General features: G+C 51.4%; 1 protein-coding gene across 28 annotated transcripts in view; it reads left to right on the top strand.

Moving 5' to 3' along the window:
• Positions 1-25904, top strand: part of Osbp2 (oxysterol binding protein 2) — a 160269-nt gene that overhangs the window by 123306 nt on the left and 11059 nt on the right. For 13 of the 28 annotated variants that reach the window (XM_006514851.4, XM_011243765.2, NM_152818.3 and 10 more), the window contains 5 exons: positions 14119-14375; positions 22708-22900; positions 23480-23597; positions 25143-25197; positions 25460-25606. In XM_006514851.4, coding sequence (XP_006514914.1) covers positions 14119-14375; positions 22708-22900; positions 23480-23597; positions 25143-25197; positions 25460-25606 — 770 coding nt within the window. Of the gene's footprint in view, positions 1-14118; positions 14376-18466; positions 18595-22707; positions 22901-23479; positions 23598-25142; positions 25207-25459; positions 25607-25904 lie in introns of those variants that run through there. The other 15 variants (XM_006514849.4, XM_011243764.2, XM_011243763.2 and 12 more) reach the window with 3 other exon arrangements.

The raw sequence follows: 25904 nt of genomic DNA, 5'->3' as shown, positions 1-25904 counted from the left end.
CTTTTCATGCATTATATAACCAGTTATCGTCAAATAAATTTTAAAAGTAAAAACAACACAGTATTTTAAATATTTCTTTCTTTTTTATTAAGTATTTTCCTCAATTACATTTCCAATGCTATCCCAAAAGTCCCCCACAACCTCCCCCCCCCCACCCCCCTACCCACCCATTCCCATTTTTTGGCCCTGGCGTTCCCCTGTACTGGGGCATATAAAGTTTGCCTGACCAATGGGCCTCTCTTTCCAGTGATGGCCAACTAGGCCATCTTTTGATACATATGCAGCTAGAGTCAAGAGCTCTGGGGTACTGGTTAGTTCATAATGTTGTTCCACCGATAGGGTTGCAGATCTCTTTAGCTCCTTGGATACTTTCTCTAGCTCCTCCATTAGGGGCCCTGTGATCCATCCAATAGCTGACTGTGATCATCCACTTCTGTGTTTGCTAGGCCCCGGCCTAGTCTCACAAGGGACAGCTATATCACGGTCCTTGCAACAAAGGCTTGCTAGTGTATGCAATGGTGTCATCATTTGGAGGCAAATTATGGATGGATCCCTGGATATGGCAGTCTCTAGATGATCTATCCTTTTGTCTCAGCTCCAAACTTTGTCTCTGTAACTCCTTCCATGGGTGATTGTTTCCAATTCTAAGAAGGAGCAAAGTGTCCACACTTTGGTCTTCGTTCTTCTTCAGTTTCATGTGTTTGGCATATTGTACCTTATATCTCGCTATACTAAGTTTCTGGGCTAATATCCACTTATCAGTGAGTACATTTCATTTGAGTTCCTTTGTGATTGGGTTACCTCACTCAGGATGATGCCCTCCAGGTCCAACCATTTGCCTAGGAATTTTGTAAATTCATTTTTTAATAGCTGAGTAGTACTCCATTGTGTAAATGTACCACATTTTTTGTATCCATTCCTCTGTTGAGGGGCATCTGGGTTCTTTCCAGCTTCTGGCTATTATAAATAAGGCTGCTATGAACATAGTGGAGCATGTGTCCTTCTTACTGGTTGGGACATCTTCTGGATATATGCCCAGGAGAGGTATTGCGGGATCCTCCGGTAGTACTATGTCCAGTTTTCTGAGGAGCCGCCAGACTGATTTCCAGAGTGGTTGTACAAGCTTGCAATCCCACCAACAATTTAAATATTTCTTACATAGTGTATTTTTCAGCCTTCTTCATTCCTGTTGTCTGGGCCTGAATTTCCATTTGATGTCTCCTTCTTTCAGTCTGAAGATCAACTGCTCCAGCTTCTCTCAGGCTTAGAATATCTTTCTCCTCTCATTTTCCAAGGGCATTTTAACAGGCTGTGTATTTCTAGGTTGTTTTAGCAGGAGAATGGTGTTGTTCCCATGTTGCCTGGTAGGTGTGCCCTGTCTCCTGAACACATTCTTCTTGGGGTCCCCATAGACCAATCTCAGAAGGAAAGCAGCCCCAAGATGACCATGGCCTCACAGAGTCCCAGTACTTTTAACAGTCCATTCTCTGTTACTGTGCCAAACTATCTGAGGCTAGGCACATTATAAAAACAAGGAGGTTTATCCCACAATTTTGATACCTTAAAGCCCAAGGTAGAGCAGTGCCCAGTTGTTTCTGTGAGAGCCTCTTGGTCAGTGACATCACACGAGGGCGTGTGCAAGAGGTCACATGGTGAGGCAGGAAGGAAGAGGGATTCAGGGTCAGGCTTGGTCTTTTAATAATGACTCATGCTTAAGCACCAACCAGGGTCTCAAGAGAGCCACATTAACCCCTTCCAAGGTCAGTGCTCCCAGTGACCAGTCATGACTCAATGCTGCCACTTGAGCCTTTACAGGACTGATTTCAAACCATGTTGAAATCATAACAGCATTCTTTTAAAAAAAAGTGTGTGTGTTTGTGTGTGTGTGTCCATGTGCACATACACACACAAAAGTCATGACAATTTCAGGGATTATTTCTCTCCACCAAGTGGGTTCTGGGGTCCAACTCATTTCTTCAGGTTTGGTAGTGTGCACCTTGGTCTGCTGAGCTATCTCATAGGTCCTGGTGGCAGCATTTTTGACATTAAGGGGGACCAGAAGTGTGGCTCGTGGCATAAGAGTGTGGTAGCCCTAGGAGTGCCTAATGGGTGTCGTGAAAGTGACTCTGTGTAGCCAGTGAGTGAGTGTTGTTATTGCTGCCCGGGTCTCTGAGTGAAAGGCCTGAACTAAGAAAAGGGGACAGAGCCCTTACACAGAGTCTTACACAGGACAGAGCCCCAAGACCCCAAGGCCCTCCAGTCCTAAGTAGCCTTTAATATCCTCAGCACAGCCCTCTACAGACTGTACAGCCAGCTCTCCACTACAGATTTCATTTAGATCTTGGCTACCCTAGCACTTACAGGTCCTAGCAATAAAGTGACCTATTTAAAGGGACCTTATCAAGGTCACCATTGAGCAAATCCAGGGTAGGTCTTGAGTGGAAATTTGGCCCTCTGCAGACAGCTGTAACACAAAACTGCCTGACTATGGGGTTTCAGATTTTTCTAGATCATGTTTTGATATGCTCATAGAACACATGGGAGGTGCATCACTGGTCTGTTCGGGTTTCTTCAGCCTACATGAGAGGTTCCTGAGCTGGTGATGGGAGAATCTCAGCCAGGCACTGGGAACCTGCCATTGCTCAGGATTAGAGGAGAGTCTGCTGAGAAACCAGGTCTCCAGAAGTGAGGTTGACAGACCACTGACATGGGCCTCTCCTCTTAGGCTCTGCTCTCCCCTTGTTCCCTCCCTATCTTTCCATCTCTAATATCTTTTCCCTCTCGGGCCTTGCATCAGCCCCCCAACAAGCTCAGCCTACAGGCCCCCTGTCTCCAGCAGTGAGGACACACCCAGGACCATGCTGCAGCCAGAAGTGTGAGAGGTGCCCAAGGTTTGCTTTGTGAAACTACACAGCCAAGGCCTGGTCTCTGCAGGGCAGATCATGGAAGAGTCATGGGACTGAAAATGTTCCCTTGCTCTTCTGATTCCTCTCTTAGTTAGTGGCCCTAGCCTCAGGTCTGCTGAGACACATTCCCAGTCCACTGTCTCGGGGCTACCCCTTCAGCCCTGAGTGTATGCCCAGCTCTGGCACTTGGGAACACTGCCCTTTCAGGACCCTGGGGCACCTGGAGACACAGCCCTTTTCTTTGCCTCCACTTGCCCTCCATTACTGCTCTGTGGAGGCACTGGCCATGGAAGATTCTAGCGTGACCACACCAGTATCAGATGCTTTCCAAGGATAAGCCATCGGGGCAGTGTCTGGGCCAGGAAAATGTGAGCCAGGAGTTTCTGGTGACTGGCTCAGCGGTTGTTTCTGTGTGGCTTGCTGGATCCGTGCTTTAGGTTTGAGTTGCACTTGCTTTGACCCTGAGAAGGGCATTAGCGGCACATTACGTGAAATGCTCACCTACGCATGTAATCGTCCATTCAAGATCCTTGTGGGGTGTGAGTGGTGGTACACACGTTTCATCCCAGCACTCGGGAGACAGGCAACTCTTTGAGTTGAAGGCCACCCTGGTCTACATAGCAAGTTCTAGGCCAGCCAGGGCCTCATAGAGAGAGTTTGTCCCAAAAAAGACAGGCAAAAGTCAAGGCTGATCCCCAACTCTCAGCCTGGTGACCTGCTCCAGGATCGTCCCAAGGAAAGATCAGTAGTTTCAAAGGACCTATGCTTGGGATCTGCCCAGGGGTGGCACCTCTGCATTATGCTAATAAAGACAAGAAGATGCCCCCTGCCCTGGACCCCTCCCCTCCCCCCCACAAAAAAATCCCTGGTGCTATGGGGAAGGCATAGCCCACAAATGAATGGGATGCAGATCAACTGCTCACAGGTAACCAAGCTGTAGAGGCAGAGCAAAGCTCATGAGACGATGATAGATAAAAACATAAGCCAGTGTGGACTCTGTATAACATGGACAAGGGCAAGCTTCCATCATGGAAACTAGGGAAAAGCTGGCCTTACTGAGATGTCAGGATAACGGGGGAGATCCTGTCCTTTTATTTGGCTTCCCAAAGGGCAGCACAGAGAATGGGCAAGAGGAGCCCCAGGATCAGGATGCCTGGCAGCCCACTAGTTTCCCTCCGCCTTGGTTGCCACTTGTGCAAAACTGGGAGGTGTCCCCCAGAGCATGGGGGACAGGTGTCTGGGGCCTAGGAGATCAAAGCTGGCAGGACCTCAGGGGGCATCCAATTCAGTAGCTCTTGTCTACACTGCAGCATGAAGTCCTTACACATCTCCCAAATCACCAAACTACCCTGGAACGTGAGGCCAGGCCCTGAGGCAGGAGATTCTGACTGGATCAGACAGAGGCCCTCAATGGTGGCTGGTGAGGGAGAGGAGAGTCAGGCCTTGTGGAGACTCACTGTCTCCAAACCAGCCAACCTAAGAAGCTGGTGCCTGGCAGGTCCCTTGTCCAGTAGGGCGGAGGCAGGGGTGGGGGCGGGGGAGAATTTGATTCCTCAGCTCTGCTGCACCCAAACCCAGAAGCTGGGGTGAGAAGCAGAGCACCCTTTCTGCTGGGTCCGTACTGAAGCATCCCGGACAGCTTCCAGCACACATCTGGCCTCTTCCTGCTGCTCCTGCCCCAGCTCCCAGTCTTTCCAACATCCTCGTCAGAGACGCACCAGGTCGGGAGGATGAGGGAGCATAGACACCCTGAAAGCGGCCAGGTCTCCCCAGGGCTGGGTCCGGGATGCATACCCACAGTCCTGCAGGATGTCTTTATGAAACCCACGGGCCATCAGCTGACTGGAGGAGGATGTGGGTACTAGGTTGAGTGTGATATCGAAGCAGGTGGCTAAGTGGAGCAAGTGACTACTTTAGGCTCCGCCTCCACACCTCCATTCCTTACATCAGGCGAAGAGGCGGCTGCCAGGAGTTAACATCGTACTGAAGCCAGCTCCAGGTGATGGCCTTCTGCTGAGGAATGGCACCCTGCCTCTGTGGGCCACCTGACTAGTGTTCATGTGGCCTCTTGAACTTGCCCATGGCTCTAACGCCATGCATGCTGGCTCCGTCAGCCAGTGCATGGGTGAAAGGAAACAAGCTTTATTCTTTGTCGTTTCTTGTATTGGGGATTGATTTCTAGGGTCTCAATCCTATTGAACAAGCAGTCTATAAATAGGGGCCTAGACTTTGGGGATTTTGCTTGTTTTGAGCCAGGGTCTAAGTTGGCCAGGCAAGCTTTGAACTTTCAATCCTTTTGCCTCAGCCTCTTAAGTAGCTAGGATTATAGGTTTGTCCTTCAGGGTATATGCTCTGTGGTTCCTGCGCAGGGAGGGTTTCCTTGAGCATTTTCTAGCTAGAAGATTCCCTGGCAGCTTTGGTATCAGTGGTCCCCAGCAAGGAAAGGGACTATACTCAGCCTTATCCTAAAGAACACAGCTCATCTTACTCAGTGCGCTTTTCTGGGTCCTCAGTGGAAGAAGGGATGGGATGGGCCCTGGCAAGGCCAGGAAGGAGAGTGCACTGGAGCCCTGGCTGGTGTTTCCATCTACCAAAGTTGCACAATTTATTCATTATCTGTCATCATCTGATTTTCTATCAGATTAGATCCTGTCATGTTTTCCAGTGTCTGGGTGGCCAGGCAAGACATCATTTGGTTTGCCACGGGGTAGCTCGCTGTTGCTGATGCTGATGCTGATGCTGATGCTGTTGCTGATGCTGATGCTGATGCTGTTGCTGTTGCTGATGCTGATGCTGATGCTGATGCTGATGCTGATGCTGATGCTGATGCTGATGCTGATGCTGATGCTGTTGCTGTTGCTGTTGCTGTTGCTGTTGCTGTTGCTGTTGCTGTTGCTGTTGCAGGGCGCCCGGCAGAACTAGAACCCCACAGCACACTCAGGAGGGCCAGGCATGCCTTTGGGTGTCCGCCCAGTTCCCTGGAGCCCTTGGTGGCTCCCTGTCACATGCTCCCCCTTTCTAGGCTTCTCACTGCTTTCTTCCCTGTCACCGCTCTGGGGACACTGGCCAGGCTCACCCCTGTGCTGGGCTCCCCAGCACAAGCCTGCGACTTGAACCCAAGGACCTCTTAGACAGATGATGGCAGAGCCAGAATCCTGCTGAAAAGCAAGCAATGGTGGCTGGAGAGGTTGGGGATGGGGACAGGACATCTTTACATGTCACCTTCCTCAGACTGAGCCACCCTTGCAGCTTTGCTCATTCTTAGTTTAAAAAGCTACCCCCACCCTATACATACAGGGATTCCCCACTAATACCCGTTTTCAACGATGAAAAAAAGCTCTGCTTCTAAAAATAGCTCACCTGGCACCACAGTTGCCATGGCAACCTGTCTTCCTTAGGAGCATCCTTGGGAAAGAGGGCTCTCACCCTGGTGGTCCATGCAGAGGGGCCTCCTCAGCCAGACTTCTGCCTCTGAGAGAGACTTGGAGAGCCCTCACGGGGAGCCGGGGCACAGGGAACAGAACTCTCTACAGGTCTGACCTCTGATGCGGAGTGAAAGAGACAGAACTGTACCAACACAAGCTGTGTTGGCGAGGGAGTAGGGGGTCCAGTGGGCGGGGCCTAGGGCCCCAGTCCACACTACATGCTGCTCTGCGCTGTCACGCACTGGGCACTGGGCACTTCTATATCTTCCCCAGAGGCAGCATTTACATCCCCATGGGAACTTGTCTGTGCAGCACACGTACTAAAACCCCGTGTCATTTTATGGAGCGTGTGTGACCCTGAGTGAGGATAGTATACAAGCTGTAAGATATCCTCACCTTTACATCTGAGTTAACTGCGGCCTTGTCACGGAATCTGCAGGTTAACATATGGCATTAGCGGGTGTTTTATTTAGCCATTAAAAACAAAATTGCCATTTACAGGAACATGGATGGACCTGCAGATCGTTGTGTTAAGAGAAATAAGCCAGATTCAGTTAAATCTTATTTTTGGTTTTTTTCCTTTCTCATCTGTGAACTCTATGCTAACATCATTATTTATACTTGTGTGTGTGTGTGTGTGTGTGTGTGTGTGTGCGTGCGTGTGTGTGTGTGTGTGTGTGTGTGTGTGTGTGTGTGTGTAAAGGAGCCAGGGAGAGAGAGTAATTGGGGTGGAAATGATCAAAGCCCGTGTTGTGCATTATTTTATACTATGGATATGCACTTCCTAAAATACCCTTAGTGTCAGGATTGACACACTTAACACAGGCCCTGTGACAGTGGACATGGGACCATCAGGCTCCTCCCTATGCCAGTCCGCCATTTTCTTACAGAGTTACCAGCCAGGGTGGCATCTGTGTCTACCTTTTCAGAGAGACCAGAGGGTCCATGAGATACCTGGGCCCAGAAAGGAGTCTCAGTGATCAGCTAACCCACCCAGAGATCCCTGCCTGGGTCAGTGAGTCCAACCCCCATGGGCTGTCATGGAGGAAGAACGTGGTAGGTGTTAGCCACAGCAATCCCAAGCGGTTGTCTGATGATGGCTTTATGATGTCATGGCCTCATTCCCAGAACCTGTGAGTCTGAAGCTTTGCATGCCAGGGGGACTAGACAGATGTGGTTAGGTTACAGATCCTGGGACCCAGCATAACCTCAAAGGTTCTTAAAGAGAGAGCAATGAGAGTCTGAACCACTCTCCTGCCAGCCTTGAGGAAGGCAAATACACTCCCCTCACCTAAGTAGTCGGGGCAGTGGAGAGGGGGTTACAGCTCTACCCCCACCCTGATTATAGGAAGTTTCAGCTCTGTGAGATGATAACCATTCTGTTTTAAGCCACTGCTTTAGTTTCCTGGAGCTGCTGTACCTGACCAATTACCTACCACGAATTGGTAGATTAAGGCAACTGGGATTTATCACAAGTTCAAAATCAAGGTGTTAGTGGGTCCAGACCCCTCTGAAGCCTCAAGGGAAGAGTCTGTTGTACACCTTTTTCTTTGTGCCCTGTGTTGCTGGTGATGCTTGGTGTCCATTGGCTTGTACCACCACCACCATCTCCTCCCCCTCCTCTTCCTCCTTCTTCATCTTCAAAGATTTTTTATGTAGGTGAGTACACTGTAACCGTCTTCAGAAACACCAGAAGAGAGCATCGATTCCCATTACAGATGGTTGTGAGCCACCATGTGGTTGCTGGAAATTGAACTCAGGACCTCTGGAAGAGCAGTCAGTGCTCTTAACCTCTGAGCCAACACTCCAGTTCTCGTTTTCTCTACCTCCTCTTCCCTTCTCCCTCCTCCTCCTCCTCCTCCTCCTCCTCCTCCTCCTCCTCCTCCTCCTCCTCCTCCTCCTCTATGTCTGTGTGTGTGTGTGTGTGTGTGTGTGTGTGTGTGTGTGTGTGTGCTGGTACCCCAAGTACTTCATTTTTGCCTCTTTCGAGTTTCAAGGCCTCCATCTGCTTTCCAGTTTGCTTCCCTGGATCCCACTGCTCTGCCCAGTTGCCCTCCATGCTGAGGCCAGCTTCCTGCTAAGGCAAAGGCTAAGGTTGCTGAGGGCTGCAGACCCCTGCAGTGTAGATACTCAAGCTCTACCCTCTTCTTGGCCAGGTTGGCATTTGGGATAGATAATGAAGTCATGTGGGGTCACTGAGGCAAGAAGAGACACTCTCAGAAGTCCCACTAGAGGAGCCTTACTGTGCAGGGCCACTGATTGGAAGACACTACTTGATCTCGTGAAGACTATGTGCCTCTCCCAGACCAGTTTTGTGGTGATCTTATTAGGATGACTGGAATGTCAGAGCATGGACCACAGCTCCCCGACTTGCTCACTGTAGGACCAGTCCACTCTAAACATGTCTCCCCACTTGCTGTCCTAAGACATGAGTTTGCTGGGGACTGGAGATGTAGCTCGGCAGTGCTTGCTTAACATGCGTGGAGCCCTTGGTTCCATCCTTAGCATCTCATAGGCCAGGCGCCATAGTTCATGTTTGTAATCCCACTTCTCAGCAAGTGGAGTTAGAAAGAGCAAGTGTTCACAGTCATCATTAGCTCTTCATTTCTTGGAAACACCAGTCCTGCAGAGAGCCAGGTGGAGCCCCAAATATGGCAAAGCAGCTGCCTGGGCTCGGTGGAGGAGGTAGGTGGGTAGAGGCACCATAGGTTTTGCAGTGTGCTTCCAGAAGAGAGGGGAAGAAAGGAGAGAGATGTCTTGACCCATCAGATGGCTTAGGCAGACTGCACATGAAGGAGGAGCCAACGCCCACCCCATCTCCAGGCAGAGAGTGGGTATTGCGTGCACTTTGTATTCTTCTGGCTGGCCCCTCACTCCAGCTTCTGCCTGGAAAATAGTCAGATAGTCTCCTTGGTCGCCCTTACATCTCTCCAATTTGCACTCTCAGGAGGCCTCTGCTGAGAAGGAAAGAGGGGTACAGCATCTCTGCCTGGCACCCTGCCAGTGCAGATCTGAGAGCCCCCCCCCCCCGCCACGTGCTCCCTATGGGCCCTGCCATCAGCAGCTGGGCACAGCATATGATCAGAGGCCAGCACTCACCACCTGGGGACTCTGACAACAGACACACAGAGCAGTGAGTGACCCTTCCTCACTAGCTTCCCAGGGTGTATGCTAGATATAAGGATGACCCACCCAGGATACCCCCAGAAAACATCTTAGCCACCTGGGCAAAATAAGGGTTTAATGTAGGCTGGTAAGTGCCACTTAGACACATGGTATAAGCCAGGCACTCTCTCTAGGCCTCGGGGTACCCATCTCAAAGCAAGTGTGAGCCTGGATGGACCAGTCCTTAACCAAACTGGTTCTTGCCTTCTCTGCTTTGCCTGGCTGTTCCATTAAAGTGATCAGGTTGCAGCAGGAATGTCCTTGCTTCCAGGTGCTGCCCCTTTCTACTCAACAGTGGGAAAGATGGGAGGAAAGGTAGTGTAGGGGGCTCTGGGGGCTACAGCCTTGGCTGGCTGTACAGGAAAAGAGAGTTCCCAGCTCTACCCTCTCTGTCACCTCTGCAACAGGGCCATGCTTGTTTCCGTGGTCTTCTCCACTATCAGAAAGCTGTCCCACATCCAAGAATCAGAGCCCATCCATCTCTCTGCAAGTACTATATAGATTGTTCAGAACAGAGACCAAGATGGTTTTTACATCACAGATAATAGAGGTAGCTCAGAAAAGTTGGTGGCTCCAAAGCCAGGAAGCAGGACCTCCTCCCCAACAGAGGGAGTAACCCAAGTGACACAAGCCAGCTCAAATTCATGTTGAGACTCATATAGGTGACTAAGAAAGGTTGCGACTGCTCCCCAGCTCAAGCCCATTGTGGATGTTTTGAGAGGGTTTCTGCACAATCTCTCAGATGACATGGTGGGAGCTGAGCCCAGACCAGCTGCTCCACACAGTGCCACCTTCTCAGCTTGACACTCCTGGCCTGACTCAGAGGTGCCACTTCTCAGCCACCTACTAGTTCATTGTGAAAGATGTGACTGGGGTCAGGCCCTCTCCTGCACTGTAAAAGCAAAGCTTTTAACTTGCTGGGAAATGTTCAAGTAGACCTCCTGTTTCCACTGTTTCTTGAAAGGGCTGGCCTTTTCTACAAGATAGTAGAAAAGGATTGCTTCTAGGCTTCTCGTGGTAAAAGCCCCATCAGATGAGAGTCATGTAGCCTAAGCACTTCCTAGACCTGCACAGATAGAGAAGGACCCACAAAAGTGGAACCAAGAGCAAGAGCTTAAGGTTCCACCCCCATTCCACACACACATTGCCTCCCTGTTTTAAAGGACCCCAGACAGCCCCGCCCCAGAGCTGCTCATTGGTGCACAACCCCTAGCCCCGCCCCTGCACCTCTCACCAGCACCTGGGAGGACTTCTGTGTGACCCCAACCCACAAAGGAACATGCCTGTTATTGGCCCTAGGTCTCAGCTGCCGCTGCTCATCCTGTATTAGTGTAGTCACAACTTTTCTGTTGACCTTGCTGTCTTCAGAAGGCTTGGGGTGAGCTTAGCATGAGCTGTATTGATGAGTCATTGAGGGTTTTTTTTTTCTTTAGTGATTGGATATTTATTGTTCTTCGCAGGCCCACCTTGAACCCTGAGTTTTATTTCAAGTAGAGTGTGGGAACTGCGTATGTGGATTGTAAAAACCTTAGGACCCTCAGGGCACACATACACTTGAGACCCGCAGCCCTGTGACATCACGGCCCGGTCCAAATGCCTCTTCCTGACCTCGGGATACACTCATCCTGGTAGAGGCCATATCAGGGGTGCCACGGGAGACAGAAGCCATGCAGTCATTGTCAAAGCTATGAGCTACTCCTCGACAGCTAGGGATGTCCCTCAGAAACCGGAAGCTGACTTAATGCCACTATTTTTTCCCCGGTTTAAGGACTACTGCACTCGATAGCTTTTACTTGCAGATGCAATGCAGCTCACCTTCCACACCCACTAACACCACATATAAAAATCGAAACAACCTCTGCTCAAAACACACATGAAAAAAAATTATGTTCACCCGGAGCATATTCAAACTTGTGTACATTTTCTAAGTAATAATGTTATTGACACAGCATCTGTAGTATTTGTATTGTATTATGATACAAAAGTCATGATAATCGAGATATGAATTGAAATATACAGAAAGACATGGGCAAGTCTATGCAAATAGTATGTCATTGTATTTCTTTTTTCTTTTTTTTACAACTTCATCTGTGTGCAGGTGCACGTGCATTCATGTGGAAGTGAGAGGGCAACCTCAGGCTCCCCAGGTGCTGTCCACAGTTTTCCTCCCTCTTTCCCTCCCTCCTCTCTCTCTCTAGACAGGGTCTCTGGCTGCCCTTGAACTTGAACCCACCATGTAAGCTACGTCAAATGGTCAGCAAGCCTCAACTGGATGGCCCTACTGTTTAGAGAGCCTGTCCTCGGGTCCAGCCATCGGTTAGGTGTTCTGGTCAATTGCCAAGGAAGGTGCAGGTTCTTCAATGCCAGGAGGACCTCTGCACCAACACTGGCACAGACAGATCCAAATATTCTAGAATTCTCTTGCCTGATGGCCCCAAGGAGTCCTTTAAAAGAACAATGTGTTAAACAATAGGTTTCATTGGGTGATTTCCACTCATGTTCACTGTGGACTTTGCTAGGATCCAAACATGCCACACTATGCACTCTTTTTTTTTTTTTTCAAACTGCAAGAGAACTTTTATTTCAAGAGTGCTCTTGGGCCCACAGTCATACACCATGCAGGGGTAGAGGACTGTGGCGCCCCGAGTAGCTGGGTAGGGGGTATTTAAAGGAAGAAACCACAACGCAAGAAGCACACTATGTGTTCTTATTTCACTTCTGCTAGTCTCTTTCTCTCCCTCTCCTAGTCTCAAACTCCTTTTAAATCCGTACTTGCTCTTGAGATAAAATACGACACTCACCTGAGCCCAGCTCTTGCTTAGCATGAGGACCTCCAGCTCCATCCATTTCCCTGCAAACACTTTAACTCACTGTGTACCTCGTCTCAAGCAGGATCTGGGCTGTTCTATATCCTGGCTACTGAGTGGAGCCATAATAAACACGGATGGGTGGCTCTCAGGTTCTACCCAGTGTTATGTCCAGAAAGACCCTGTCAGTTTCAGGGCCTTTGCTGTCCCTAGGCCCCCATTACTGGGTTATGCTGTCGGTGGCTGAAGCTGAGGCTTGACACCCTGAGTGACCGGGTGCACAGCTGCTAGTGATTCAGAGGAAAGGCCAGGCCAGCCGTCAATCAGAGGTGGAGTGAGTCCCCTGCTCTGCTCACTGAGCACCAAGCCCTGAGACTGCCCACAGCTTGCAGCTTGGGAATCGAATCATATGCTCTCTCTTGCAGTAAGCCAGGAAGGTCTGCTGTCTTCCTGTCTTTCCAAGGACGCTCAGAGCACCTGTCACTGACTCCTGTGGATCATCCTGGGCTGCCGTTGTTCTGTCTGGTGGGGATGGGACTGGATATTATTAGCCTGAGGCCTCTGTAGCTTACAAGGACACGGTGTGTAGTAGATGCTTCCCCTCAGTGCCCCCTTGCTCGGGTTTTGTGCAGCTAGCCAGCCTGGCACTGCTGTGAGCCCAGGACACACTCAGGATAGTGACCGAGTTATGTCCACCCACACATACCTTACCTACTGTGGGAAGAAATCTGTTCTCTCAAAATACACATTCTTTTTTGCTTCCTTTTAATTTTGTATCTTGGGTTGCACATTCCCTTCATCTAAGAAAAGTCTGCTGATTCTTTCTTAAACGAGGCTTTGCAGAAAACTTTAGCAGATGGGCACTGGGAAAACCACAGGCTCATGTCAGCCTCTAGGCTATCCCAGGCCAGCACCAAAGCAGCAGCGGGACAGCCTGCTGCCCACAGAGGCACCTGTGGACACAGGTCAGGCTAGCAAGACAGGAAGAAACAAGGACTCCGGTGCCTCTGTGTGCGTTGTGAGAGGGAGCAGCGGTGCCTCTGTGTGCGTTGTGAGAGGGAGCAGGCCTTTGCACAGAAGCCCTAGCTGACTGGCACCAAGGAGATGGTGCCCTGGTGTGTTCTCACATCATCTTTTCGTCACAACATCTTTTCATGAGGGGCCATGTTCTGCATGGGGAATGGGTGGGTAGAGATTATCAGGAGGACAATCCAGGGTATAGGTATGGTGACAAGAGTCACCTTGATTGTGGCATGAGGATCCTCATACAGTCTTTGGAGAGGGAATCGTCTTGGATGGGTCTCAGAGGGTAACAGCAGTGATAGTGACACCTTGAGGAGTGTGTATCTATTCCAAGCATCAGGGATACAGATGATGGGAAGAGAGGCCCCAAACAGGGGTGTTCAAGGGTTTTCAGGGAGCAAGAGACATAGGGATGGGTATGGAGTTAGCCAGAATTATTGATCAGAGAAGTATTGATTATCCTGGGAGGCCTGCTGTTTCAGTTACCCGTGCTCCACCCAGTGTGGCTCACCGTGACCTCAGGCTGTGACCTAGTGAAACTAGTACCCTTTGTGCAGGTAGACAGCTGGAGTCTGGTCCCTCCACAGCTCTCTGACATTCCAGTGAGTCCCCTTTCTCTTACGCTCCCATTGTCCCAGCTAGACGTGTGCTCACCAGGTTTAGGCGCGGCAGCCTTGGCCAGGAGCATTGCCGGAGACGGGGTCTAGGACACTGCTCACTCTGATGTGGTGTTCTGCCATCTGTAGCCCATACTGGCTTGGTTGGTTACAGCAATTCTGTTTGTCTCTTCAGATGATTCTGGGGACGACGACGAAGAGCCTGCTGCCCCAGCTGACAACAGTGAACTCCACCACACTCTTAAGACCCTCTCACTGAAGTTAAATGACCTCAGCACGTGCAATGACCTCATTGCCAAGCATGGCGCTGCCCTCCAGCGCTCCCTGAATGAGCTGGACAGCCTCAAGATCCCATCAGAGTGCGGGGAGAAACTGAAGGTTGTGAACGAGCGGGCCACCCTCTTCCGCATCACATCAAATGCTATGATCAACGTAAGTGTTCCCAGTAGCAGTAGCTGGGGGTGGGCAAGGGTCCCTGTCAGCAACCGGACCCTGAGTGGATGGGTGCCTGCCAGACCAGAGGTTGCTCCCTGTGGCTCCAAGTTGCTTTCCAAAGCCAACACCTTTCCACACAAACCAGCATTCTGTTTCTATCATCATGCAGCCATTAACTTCTGACTTTGTTTGTTTGTTTGTTTGTTTGTTTGTTTGTTTATCACAGAGCTGAGGACAGAACCTAAAACCTCACACATGCTAGGCAAGTGTTACTCCATTAAGCTGTAATCCTCTACTCAAGGACAAAGGTTTATTTATTGTGTGTGTGTGTGTGTGTGTGCGCGTGTTTGTGCACATACATGTGTTCTGCAGAAAGCTGGGGCCTCCTCCTCCTGTCTGGCTTACTCTGTGGCTAGGTGGACCTCAGTCCTCTCAGAACCTCTCTGATCCTGTAAACTCTGTGCCTGGCATAGGGTCCAGTACCCAGGACTTCAGCATGAGAGAGACAGAGAGAGAGGAGGAGGGAAGGAGGGAGAGAGGGAGGGAGGGGTGAGAGGGGAGAGAGAGAGAGAGAGAGAGAGAGAGAGAGAGAGAGAGAGAGAGAGAGAGAGAGAGAGAGCAAGCGAAAATTGTGATAGAAAGTGAGAGCAAATGAATTGCTTGGTGTTGGTGTCTGGCAGAATTCCCCAGCGCATAATTTTTCAGCTGATAAAAGCCAACCCAGCAAATCCCACTTGAATGATTGCTTGGGTAGCTGTGAATTAGCCTGGCACTTAGGGGGAAATCACACAGCACTAGTGGATTAGCTGGGGGTTGCTGAAGAGCCTTGAGCCCCTGTGCACCATGGAGAGGAGCTTCGCCAAGCTCGGCACAGGGACATGTCCTGTTGCCCCCACGCTCCAAGCCTGGGAGCCAGAACCAAGGCCTCAGTGCAGCAGGGGTGAAGGACCGAATCTGAGCATGCTGCAAGCTCACACGTTGGCGCCGGGTCCTGTAAAGCTGAAGAAAGAAGCTGACAGGCTCCTTGGTTTCCCCTGATGCTAAGTTTGAAGAATAAGCCAATTGGGGGCGGGGGAGGGGGAAAGCTGTCACTCTGCTGGCTTGGTGAGAGCAGCAGTCCTCACTTTTCTGCCCAAGACTTTGTCCCTCACAATAGCCCTGTGAAGGTCTCACCACAACTTCACTGTCCATATTATTCAGTTGCCTGGAGCAGTCATTTTTGCCTGTCTTCCTCTCAGACTGAGCAAAATAATTTGACTTACATTTGAGCAGTTCTTCCTGCTCAGAGAATGAGAGGCATGGACAGGCACGTGCAGACATTTCATGCATCCTGGGGGCTCGGTGCCAGCAAGAATGCCCAGTGCTGCTCTTGAGTTGAAGACAGAGTTGGCTGAGATGCCTCATGAGTGGGAGCAAAGGATGCTCAGGCCCAAGCCAGGAGCATGAGGACTCTGACGGCCTGACACATGCTGTCACCCCAATTCCAAAGAGATGCCCCAGAATCTTTCCCCAGAACAGGGCAGACAAAAAAGTGAACAGGGCTGGCTCGAGGGGACACCCGTGAAGCTGGGGAGCATCCAAATGCAGGCATGGAGAGCAGGGGCAGCACTCGCTCTGGACTGTGGGTCCCTAAGTTTACCAAGCATCTCACACGACAAACCAGGCCCCTCCAGAAGAGCTGGCAGGAGGGATGGGGAACCTGGAAAATCTTGACACAGGACGTTGGGAGAGTCCACAAGGTGGGGACACCTGACTGGGTGGGCCTGGGAGGACGAGCCAGTTAGAGAAGGCTGCAAGGGCAGATATAAGGGGGAGATGAGAGGTGTTAAGGGGGAGACAAGATGGGACATTATGCCAGGCAATTAGATGCAGGGAGATATGTAGTTATATTCTGCACCTTTGACTACTTCATAGAAACAAAAAAAACAAAAAACAAAAAACAAAAAAAAGCAAAAATCCATGCAGGTCTCAATTTGGGACAATCACAGAAAAAGGGAAAGGGACAGAAGGAGCTACTTGCTGAGACTCCCCAAAGCTTCCTTTGGTTCCTGAAGCACAGTGGGGTTCCTTGGGCCAGTCCAGCAGGTGATAGGCCATGAGATACAGTGTTGCCCTGGTTCTCCTGGGACCAAGGAGCAGGCCCTTGCTAGCTGGCCAGAATTCTGTCCCTGACAGCTTGCTCACTTAGGGTCTGGGGAGGTGGATTAAAAATAGACTCCAGAATTGTCTGAAATCAGCTGGCAAAGCGGCAGCCAGATGGTGTGCGTTCCTGCCTGCAAGGGGTGAACTATTTTGAATATGGAAAGGCTATTTTGGAGTTTTAATTGAAGCACAGAGCTGCCTCCCCAACACCGAACATGAGTCACAGCCAGGAGAGCCCACCTGTGATGGGGAAGGTCGAGAGCTTGGGTGTTACACAGACTATGATGTCCAGACCCGGGTGGCCTGGCCTCACTACCTGAAAGGGACCAGGAAGGAGTGATGACAACATAGTGGCTTCGCCACATGGCCTCTGAAGTGACCCTCAGTACTTACAGCTTCAGGGGTCCTCTTCCAAATTAGTAACCTCCGGTTCAGGGAGCTTGCATTCAGCCAGAGCTTCTTGCATACATAGGCCAGGGAGCTACTTATTCCTCTGGGGGGTGGGGGTGGGGGGTCAGGACACTCCTGGTCCCAGTTTGTCTACTTCCAGTTTACCACCTTGAACTCCCAGGCCATTAAAAGGCAGGATATCCCCAGTAATCCAGGGCCACATGAGGATCAGTGTGGTAGCCAGGCAGCTGCATCCCCAGAATCTTGGGGAGAATCTTACCCAGGAGCTGAGACACCCAAGTCCATTGGATGCACAGCAGCAGGTCCCAGCAGGTCCTAGCCTAGCCACAAATGGAAACAGCCTTTTCTCCCAATGCCCTGCCACCCCCTTGTCCAGAGTTGTTGGATCTGATTGTATGTGCTGGTAGCTGAAGGCAGAGCCAGCCACACAGAGAGTTGGCCACCTCCTACCTCCTATTTGAGCCCAGTGGCTATCCATCCCAGCTACCAGGAGTCCTCTGGTACCTTCCTCATACCATGGAGGAGAGAGCCTGAGCTTTAGAGTAGGCACTGACATCTAGGTAGGATTCTCACTACACAGACCCTCCCATGAGCCTGAGATGCTACCCCAGGCCACACATAGGCCAGGCAGAAGGCCAGGCAGGCTGAAACCCGTGGCTGCTGCTCCTGACTGTGTGAGGGAGGAACTGTGAGGTCACTGGAAGGATTAGGATTAGGAACAGCAAACACGATTAGAGCTTGTCTGTCCTTTCCTCTGGGTACAGTGAGCAGAGGTTTCCAGGTCATAGTCTGTGTGTCCCATGGACACCTGCTAGAAGGGAGGGTATCTCCCCAGAGGGTGGGCAAGGCCCAGACTGTCCATCCTGGAGCCAGGTAGAGCCGGACCCAGGTGAGAGGTCTGCCATCCTGAAGACTTCACTCTACTTTGGGACAATTCAATGAGCTCCATGCCTACCCCACAGGAAGCCCAGTACCCTAGCCTGCATCTCTGCCTCTCAGGAGTACCCATGTTTTCCATCACCCTTTCACAACCCTGGGGAATTGAAACCAAATTCCCATCTTGAGGGACAGGTGACCCAACAGTCATTCATAGGCTGTACAGGCATCCCAGAGTCAGGTCCCTCATCCCAGAGTCAGGTCCCTCATCCCAGAGTCAGGTCCCTCATCCAACAAGGATGTGAGTTCTCAGAGGAAGAGGGACTAAACAGGATGAGAAGCAAGGCAGTGCCCATGTGGGACCCAGACACTGGCTCTGGCTCCCAGATGGATTCCATCTGCCTTACCTTCAAGGTTTCAGGATACAAGCCCTGGGTGTGAACTGGGGACTTTGGGTCATCTCATCTCCTGCCGATGGGTGGGAAGGAACTTTCTGGCCCTAGATATAGCAGAGGCAGAGCTTCACAGGAAATGTGGCCATGTCCAGCCTTGGCAGGGTCAGCCAAGCTTTTCCTACCCTTCCCCCCCTTGCTCCCCCACCCCGCCCCATTGCTGGGCCCCAAGCTTAATCCAGCTTAGTAAACACATCCCTGTGTGCACTGGCCAGCTCAGCATTCCAGGGCAGCAGAGCCAGGCTGGCTCCTGTCTCCCCACGGTGTAGCCAGCATGAGGCCTGGAGAAGGCCAGAGGCAGCCAAGAAGACCCTGGGAGTTGGGGTGGAAGCCAGGTAGGTGTGGGGGGCTGAAAGGGAGTATGGGCATGTGAAGTTCACAAGCAAGGAGGGTAGCCCATGTGTGCAAGGAGCCCCAGCAGCACAATAGTAGCCTGGGTCCTGCCACTGGGCTCCTCGATCCAGGGAGGGACAGAGTCAGCTGGGACCCCCTGGGACAGGCACGTACCCCCTGTACCCACATATGGTCCAGATGACTCCCTGTGTCTCTGTCCTTCTGCACCCATGGGTCCTGTGGTGACTTCAGGGTAGACTGAGGTCACATATAACCAGGGTATCTCCAGGCAATCTGCTGCCCTGTTGAACCGGCCCCTTTCCCCAGCCAGGGCTGGGACCTCTGCTTAAAGGTTACTCCCAACATTCTTGTTAGTGAGCAATCCCTAGACTCCATTTCCACCCTTGGAAGACCTACATGGTCTGTGGCGTCAAGAGGCTTGGGGACATGGATAAAAATCCAGCATCAAAGCATAAGGTAGCTGCACTGGATCTGTCCCTGGAAGACACACAGATGACATACATGGGGACCCAGACCCCACTCCTGCAAACATCTCCCTGTGGCTGTGGGTAAGCCCATGGTTCTCCCTTGCATGTGCATGCTGGAGAAATGGCTACCTCAGTGCATATGAGCATGACCTGCTGATCTCTGAGCTGAGTTAGGCCTGCCAAGCCAGAACCCTATGGGAATAGCAAGCAGCAGCCCACGGCAAGCAGAAAGGCAATGTGGTGAGGCCCAGGAGGACTGGGGAGGAGTGCAGCCCAGGGGATAGGTGGGGGAAGATGTTCTCTGCTTTTGTTTCTAGGAAGCCCACACCACAGGGCCTCTGATACCTGTTTATGGGATTTGTTACCATGACCTTAGGTTTATCATTTGATGTTGTTTGCCATGTGTCTCCTTTATGGGTCTTGTTTTAAATCTCATAAGTTATGAGAAAGAGAACAAATAACTCCTCTGTGTTGATGCTCATTGACATGTCTCCGGAGAGGTGGCAGAGAGTGACTGGACACTGTGGTGTGGGGACCAGCAAGGGCAGAGGCAAAAGGCTGCCAGAATTCTCCCACTATGAAGAACCTGGACCATGATGGGGGCATTCTTCAGCTCTCAGCTACAACAGGGCTCAGCACATTCATCCCACAGCAAGAGGACCTTGTAAGGGCCTCCTGGTGGGAGGTGGCTCCTGTAGAGGGGACAGATTCCAAATCTCAACCTGCTTATTGACCTGGGCAGTACCTTCTCCAGGGGCCTCAGTGGAGGGACAGCAAGGAAGAATGTGAGGAGGACTCAGCCCATTGGCCCCACTGGACATGGGAGTGCTCCCCCCCCCCCCAAACACTGCACACTCTGTTAAGGTCCTCACTCTGATCGCCACCTTCTGTGATGCCAACCCAACACTGAGGGATTCTCTCCGTGGCCAGCAACCATGGCAGGGACCAGCGGCAACTGGGGCCAAACTTAAGGCTGTGGGGAATGACTGACAGGGATGTGGGTCTCATGGGAACAGCAGCCAAGGTAGACATGGGACTGGCTCTGGCTTAAGGACCTGAGTTCCAGACCTAGCCCTGTCACCTCTTTGCTGTAATGGCCTCAGAACCTCAGCCCTATCACCTTGGTATTAATAGGGTGGACATCTCCACCCACTCACATCACAGGGCTCCTAAGAAAGTCTGGAGTGTTCCGGGGTTGCCCAGAAGAACAGTCTATAGCCACTTTGCCACCTCTTGTTACTGGGACAAAATGAGCCTTCTGGTGTAGCCACTGGCCCAGCTGCTGCGTTGTCTGTTGTCAGGGTTCACATGAGCACAGACTCTGTGGCCATTGTTCTCCAGTCTCCTGGAGAGAACATGGCTGAGTGGCTTTGTCAAATTCCATCCCTCTAGTGTCCTGGCACTTCCCACCCTGCTCGCCTGCTCTCCTTGGGTAGCTCATACTGTGTCTCCAGGTCAGCTTCTACCTCTTAGGTGGGAAGTACCCTGTCCCACACCACATCATAGGTCTTAGTAGGGAGATGGTGAGGGGGGATTCTGGAACTTTGCCTGTAAATGGAATGACAAGGCACACAGCTCTCGAGCAGTAGACTGGGTCACTAACAGGAAGCCAGGAAAGCCACCAAGGCTCAGGCTGTCCCTGTGGAAGGTTCGAGACAGCTGAAAACAGGGATAGCTCTTGGTGCCGAGCTATGGGGATTCTGTCCACCTTGGAGGGGCTAGTCATTGGTCCATCCCTGTGCCCAGAGGAGCCTCTGGGACATCTCTGATCCTCACCCGTTTCCATGAGATTGAACCCCAGCTGAGTATTCACTGGGCTGGCATGCACTCTACAACAGTCACTGGCATTCGGGAACCCCAAGGGAAGAGGGTTAGTACAAACAAAACCAAACTCAGTGGCAGCACAGAGGCTAGCCACTGAGATAAGACCTGGCCTTAGTGGACCTAGGTGATTTCCCCAGGCTGAGTTAGAGGAAAGAGGAGCCAGAGATTGAGGGCATGAGCAGCTGGGGCCTGGGCAGATGCAGCTGGTGTCCTACAAGATCATATCTAGAGAGTGTACCCTCAGTGTTCCATGTCAGCATGGTCCCTCCTGATAGCCCTTTGAAATGGCAGCACATTGCTCCACATCCCATGAGTAGCATGTGGCATGCATGACACCCAGTGCTCTGGTGGGTTGGTGCAACAAGGTAAGGGACACAATGCTGGGGAGGGGACAGCTGATGGCACTTGAGCATCTGCGGGCCCAAGAGCTATGCCCCTACTGCTGGGCAAGTCCAGTAGTCCCTACCCAACCTCGTTCCCTACCCAACCCAGCTCTCTCCAGGGATAGCTGAGGCCAGAGCTTTCCTCTCCCTGTAATGACAGGGATGTGATGACCCAACCCCACTGCATAAGAATGCAATGGAACCACCTGTGGATGTAAAGGAAGTCTGGATATCACCATTGGCCACTAACTTGAGAAAACTTAAAAGCAATAAGATGGTTAACTTGTCAACTTGACACAACCTAGAATCAGCCAAAGAGATAGTCTCAATGTCTACGCAAGGTTGGCCTGTGGGCATGTCTGTGGGGGACTGTTTTAAGTTAGTTGATATGGGAAGATACCAGCCCACCATGGGCAGTACCATTCTCTAGGCAAGGATTCCTGAGATGTGTTAGAGAAATGGAGCTGAGCCAAGCGAGCATGTAACCATGCATGTATTTATTTCTGCTCTTGACTGTGGACATCTGACTAGCTTTTTATAGGTTGCACCACTATGACTTCTCTGCTCTGATAAATCACAACCTGGAGTCGTAAGCCAGATAAAGCCCCCTCCCCTGGGTTGGTTTTTGTTCGGCATTTTATCACAGCATAAGAAATGAAGCCTGAACAAAAAGTGTTATGGGAGAGCATGGTGGCTCACACCTCTTAGAGCATGGTGGCTCACACCTGCCATCCCATATACATTGGAGGCAGAGACAAGATGGTTGTGAGTTTTAGATTATCCTGGGCTGTGTAGCAAGTTCCAGGCTAGTCTCAGCTACATAGCAACACACCCTCACATTCCCAGACATCTCAAAAGGCAGAGAGGTATGTGATAGATACGATAAAATAGCTTGATGGAAAAGTTCCACCCTTTGTTCTATGTGTATATCACTGGAGATGGGACCTATGGCCTCTGTCACTAGGCTGTAGTCTCATCGCTCTTTCTACTTTTTATTCTGACACAGTGACTCACTAAGTCACCACCTGGCCCTGAACTCACTCTATAGCCTAGGCTGGCCTTGAACTTACAAATCCTGTTACAGCCTCCCGTGTAGATGGAGTTACAGGTCTGCACCACCATGCCCAGCTGTCCTTGTTCTTCTCAAACAAGACTTGTTAGCCTCTGAACTGGGAAGTATGTGGCTTACCTTCCTTCTTGACCAAAGCCAGGGAATAGTCTGTGAGACTAAGCCTACCTTGGATGACTCTGGGGACCTAGCACCCAGTAAGGATGTTCCAGCAGACAGCTGAGGTCCTAGCTGTGATGAACAATGGGGAAAGACAGTACTGTAGTTTGGGCATACGCCAAAAAGGAACCTGTCTGGGGTGAGCTGACCAGGCCACAGTCTAAGGTTTACATTGCCGTTGGTCTTTCCCAGGCCTGTAGGGACTTCCTGGAACTAGCTGAGACTCACAGCCGGAAATGGCAGCGGGCTCTAAATTATGAGCAGGAGCAGCGTGTCCACCTGGAAGAGACAATTGAGCAGTTGGCCAAGCAGCACAACAGTCTTGAACGGGCCTTCTGCAACACCCCTGGCGGGCCAGCCAGCTCCAGCAAGAGCTTCAGCGAGGGTGTGTGAGAAAGCAGGGTTGGTGGGCTGGTGGGTGCATTCTAGCGCTGCCCTCGCCCCTGGCTTCCCAGCTCGCTCGATACTTCCTTTCTACTGTACCTCTTGGGCTCCATAACCTGTCCCTTAAAGTGGCCTCATGTGGGCTTGTCCTGAGAAGTACAGACTCCCTCTGTGATGCCGCATGTCCCATGCCTGTCACTAACTGGCAAGGTCTCCCACCCACCATGTCTAAGTTCAAAGTCCCATACTTTGAAGTTCAGTGAGCCCAGCTGTTCTCTCTGGGCAGGGTCGGCCAGGTGTCAGGTGGCTGCCTAACTAACATAAGGCTAGGGGTCACCACAGGTGCCCTGGGCAGGAAAGCTGGGCCTCTGACCAAACATGGACAGATCAGGAGGCTTCTGGAAGGAAATGTCTGAGCAATGACGAGTAGAAAAGATGCCCTATCCTCGAAAAGCAAAGTCAGGGCAGCCATAGTGCGGGGTGACCAGGCTCAGGTGTCTAAGGTGGGGCAGGCAAGGCTTTGTCAGGTGGAGGCCGTGTGCGCTATGAGGCTGCAAACTGAGTCTCGCTCTGTGTTCAGGAAGCTTCTTGACTTCCAAAGGAGAGAACAGTGAGGAAGATGAAGATACTGAGTACTTTGACGCCATGGAAGACTCTACATCTTTCATCACCGTAGTCACTGAGGCCAAGGAAGACAGGTAAGACGCTCTGAGCAGAGATGGCGCCATAGCCTGGGAGGGTTTCTGGTTCTTAGGCTACACCTGGCCTTCTGATCATCTGCACACTTGGGTTACTCTTTCCATCTCCGGCAAGATGGTATTGCGTATGGTTTTTCTTTCCTACATATAAATAAAAATGCCTGAATGGTTTGCTCCTGGAGGTTAGCCAGGGTTCTAGCTGGATTGCTTCCAGTTTGAGGGAGAAAGAAGGGGGAAAGCCCAGCAAACCAGCTGCTCAGAACAGCTGAGCAGGTTCCCGTCGCTCCATCCAGCAGCCACATTTGAGAACATACAAGATGCCCGCCCTTGTTTTCTATTGCCAAGCCTGATTCAAAAGCACCCTGCTCATTTGGGCTGTTTCTAGAGTCACAGGTAAGCATGCAGTAGTGACCAGAGAGGGTGTCAGGCTCTCGGATCCAGAGGAAAGGCCCGCGATGTGGCTTGTCTGACAAACAGGTGCAGAAGGAGAAGGGGCAGCAGACAGGGCGGGCAGGAGCTGTGCTCGGGGGCTCAAGCTGGTGACAAGTGCCAGCCATTCTTTCTTGACCTGAAACCAAGGCCTCCGTGGACCAGCATGCTCCATCATTTCCCCGTCCCAGTGTCTTCTTGGGAAAGGACTGTCTAACCAGCAGTGTGCATTTAGCTTAGAAACTGTTTTCTGAGAATATTAAATTCAGAAAGAAGAAAAAGAGAAAGAGGAAAAAATCTGGGTATGGTGGCACACCCCTTTAGTGCCAGTACTCAGGAGGCAGAGGCAGATGGATCTCTATGAGTTCAAGCCAGCCTGGCTTACAAAGGGAGCTCTAGACCAGCCTAGGCTACATAATGAGTTCCTGTTTTTGTTTTTGTTTTTTAAAGTTACAATATCTCAGTAGCATTTTAAGTCCAGGGCTAGCATAGCCTGGCCGTCTGAACACCCATCCACTCTGGCAATACCCATCCTTATGACTCTGCAACCAAGGTGACCCTGCTCTCCTCACCCCCGAGGGCTCTGGGCTCCCTACAATCACGGGTGCTGCCTGGCTGAGCCACACTGCCCATCCATAGGTTCCTAGAGCCTGAGCCCCCAAGCCTCAATGCCCCTGTGGTTGTAACGGCCTATCCCACAAGTGAGGGGTGGCACCTCAGACCATTCCCCCACTCACGTCAGGGCCCGTGTGGGGAGCAGATAAAGGTACACTTCATCTGTGGGATAAATGGCCATGGGCTCCCACAAGGCTCTCCCAGACACGATGCTCCCCACTTGTGCTCTCCTTGGTCCTGGATACAAGGACTCTAGGCAAGGGCTTTGCTGCACATTGAGTCCCAATGGATGGGACTTCAATGCTGAGAACAACCATGGTGAATTGGGCCTCTCCAGATGATCACCTGGGTCTCTCCACCCTCATCTCGTGTCCCACAACAGACATGGATAAGACACCTTTAGGCTGCCCTGGCGCCTCAGCTGCCTGGATCCAGGGTGGGCAGGGCTAGAGACAGTTGTCAGAATTTGTCCATAACTTGACTCTTCTTCATTTTCTGCAGAAAGCCTGAGAGTGGACCTGGGACCACCACTGTGGACTGGACCTCAGCAGATAATGTATGTGAGGTGGGAACACACAAGAGCCAAGGGTGGTGGGCACCTCAGCCTCGGGGGTGAGGAGGTATCAGCACAATGGGCCACCTTTGGGTCCCAGATCTGCCTCCCCTGTAGGGCAAAGGTTGCCTCTGCCTTTCCTACCAAGCAGTTTAACAGCATACGACCTTCTGTCAGTCCTTGGAGGGTCAAGAGCAAGTGCATGGGCCTAGAGGACCAGTGGAGCTCGGGGGTCTGCTGATGCGCGTGCCTGTTCCTCTGGCAGGTATTAGATGGTGCCTCATTCATGCCCAAGAATTCATGCAAAGTTAAGAGGCGAGTCCGCATCCCTGACAAACCCAACTATAGCCTTAACCTCTGGAGCATCATGAAGAATTGTATTGGCCGAGAGCTTTCCCGGATCCCCATGCCGGTAGGCACCCTCTGCAGAACACTTAGTCCATGGTTCCAAACAAGGAGACTCTGCATCCCCCATCTGTAGACCCCTGGGCCCACTGTTCCTGGCTTTGAGCCTGATGGCCCAGCTCTGGGCATGTGGTAGCCTGATGCCATGGCTTTCATGGAGTTGACATCCTAGTGAGAGAAGGGGACAGTGTACATAATCAGGGTGACACCAAGTGGCATGTCAATGAGGGACATGTGCCCGAGGAGAGAAATGGAGGCAGGGGGTGCTGACATGGAACCTCACGGTGGCAGTGCCACCAGTGTAG

The sequence above is a fragment of the Mus musculus genome, chromosome 11 (assembly GCF_000001635.26).
Source record: "Mus musculus strain C57BL/6J chromosome 11, GRCm38.p6 C57BL/6J".
In the NCBI taxonomy this organism is placed as follows: Eukaryota; Metazoa; Chordata; class Mammalia; order Rodentia; family Muridae; genus Mus; species Mus musculus.
Note: the sequence above shows the minus strand (reverse complement) of the source record. Positions and strands in the feature narration are given on the sequence as shown.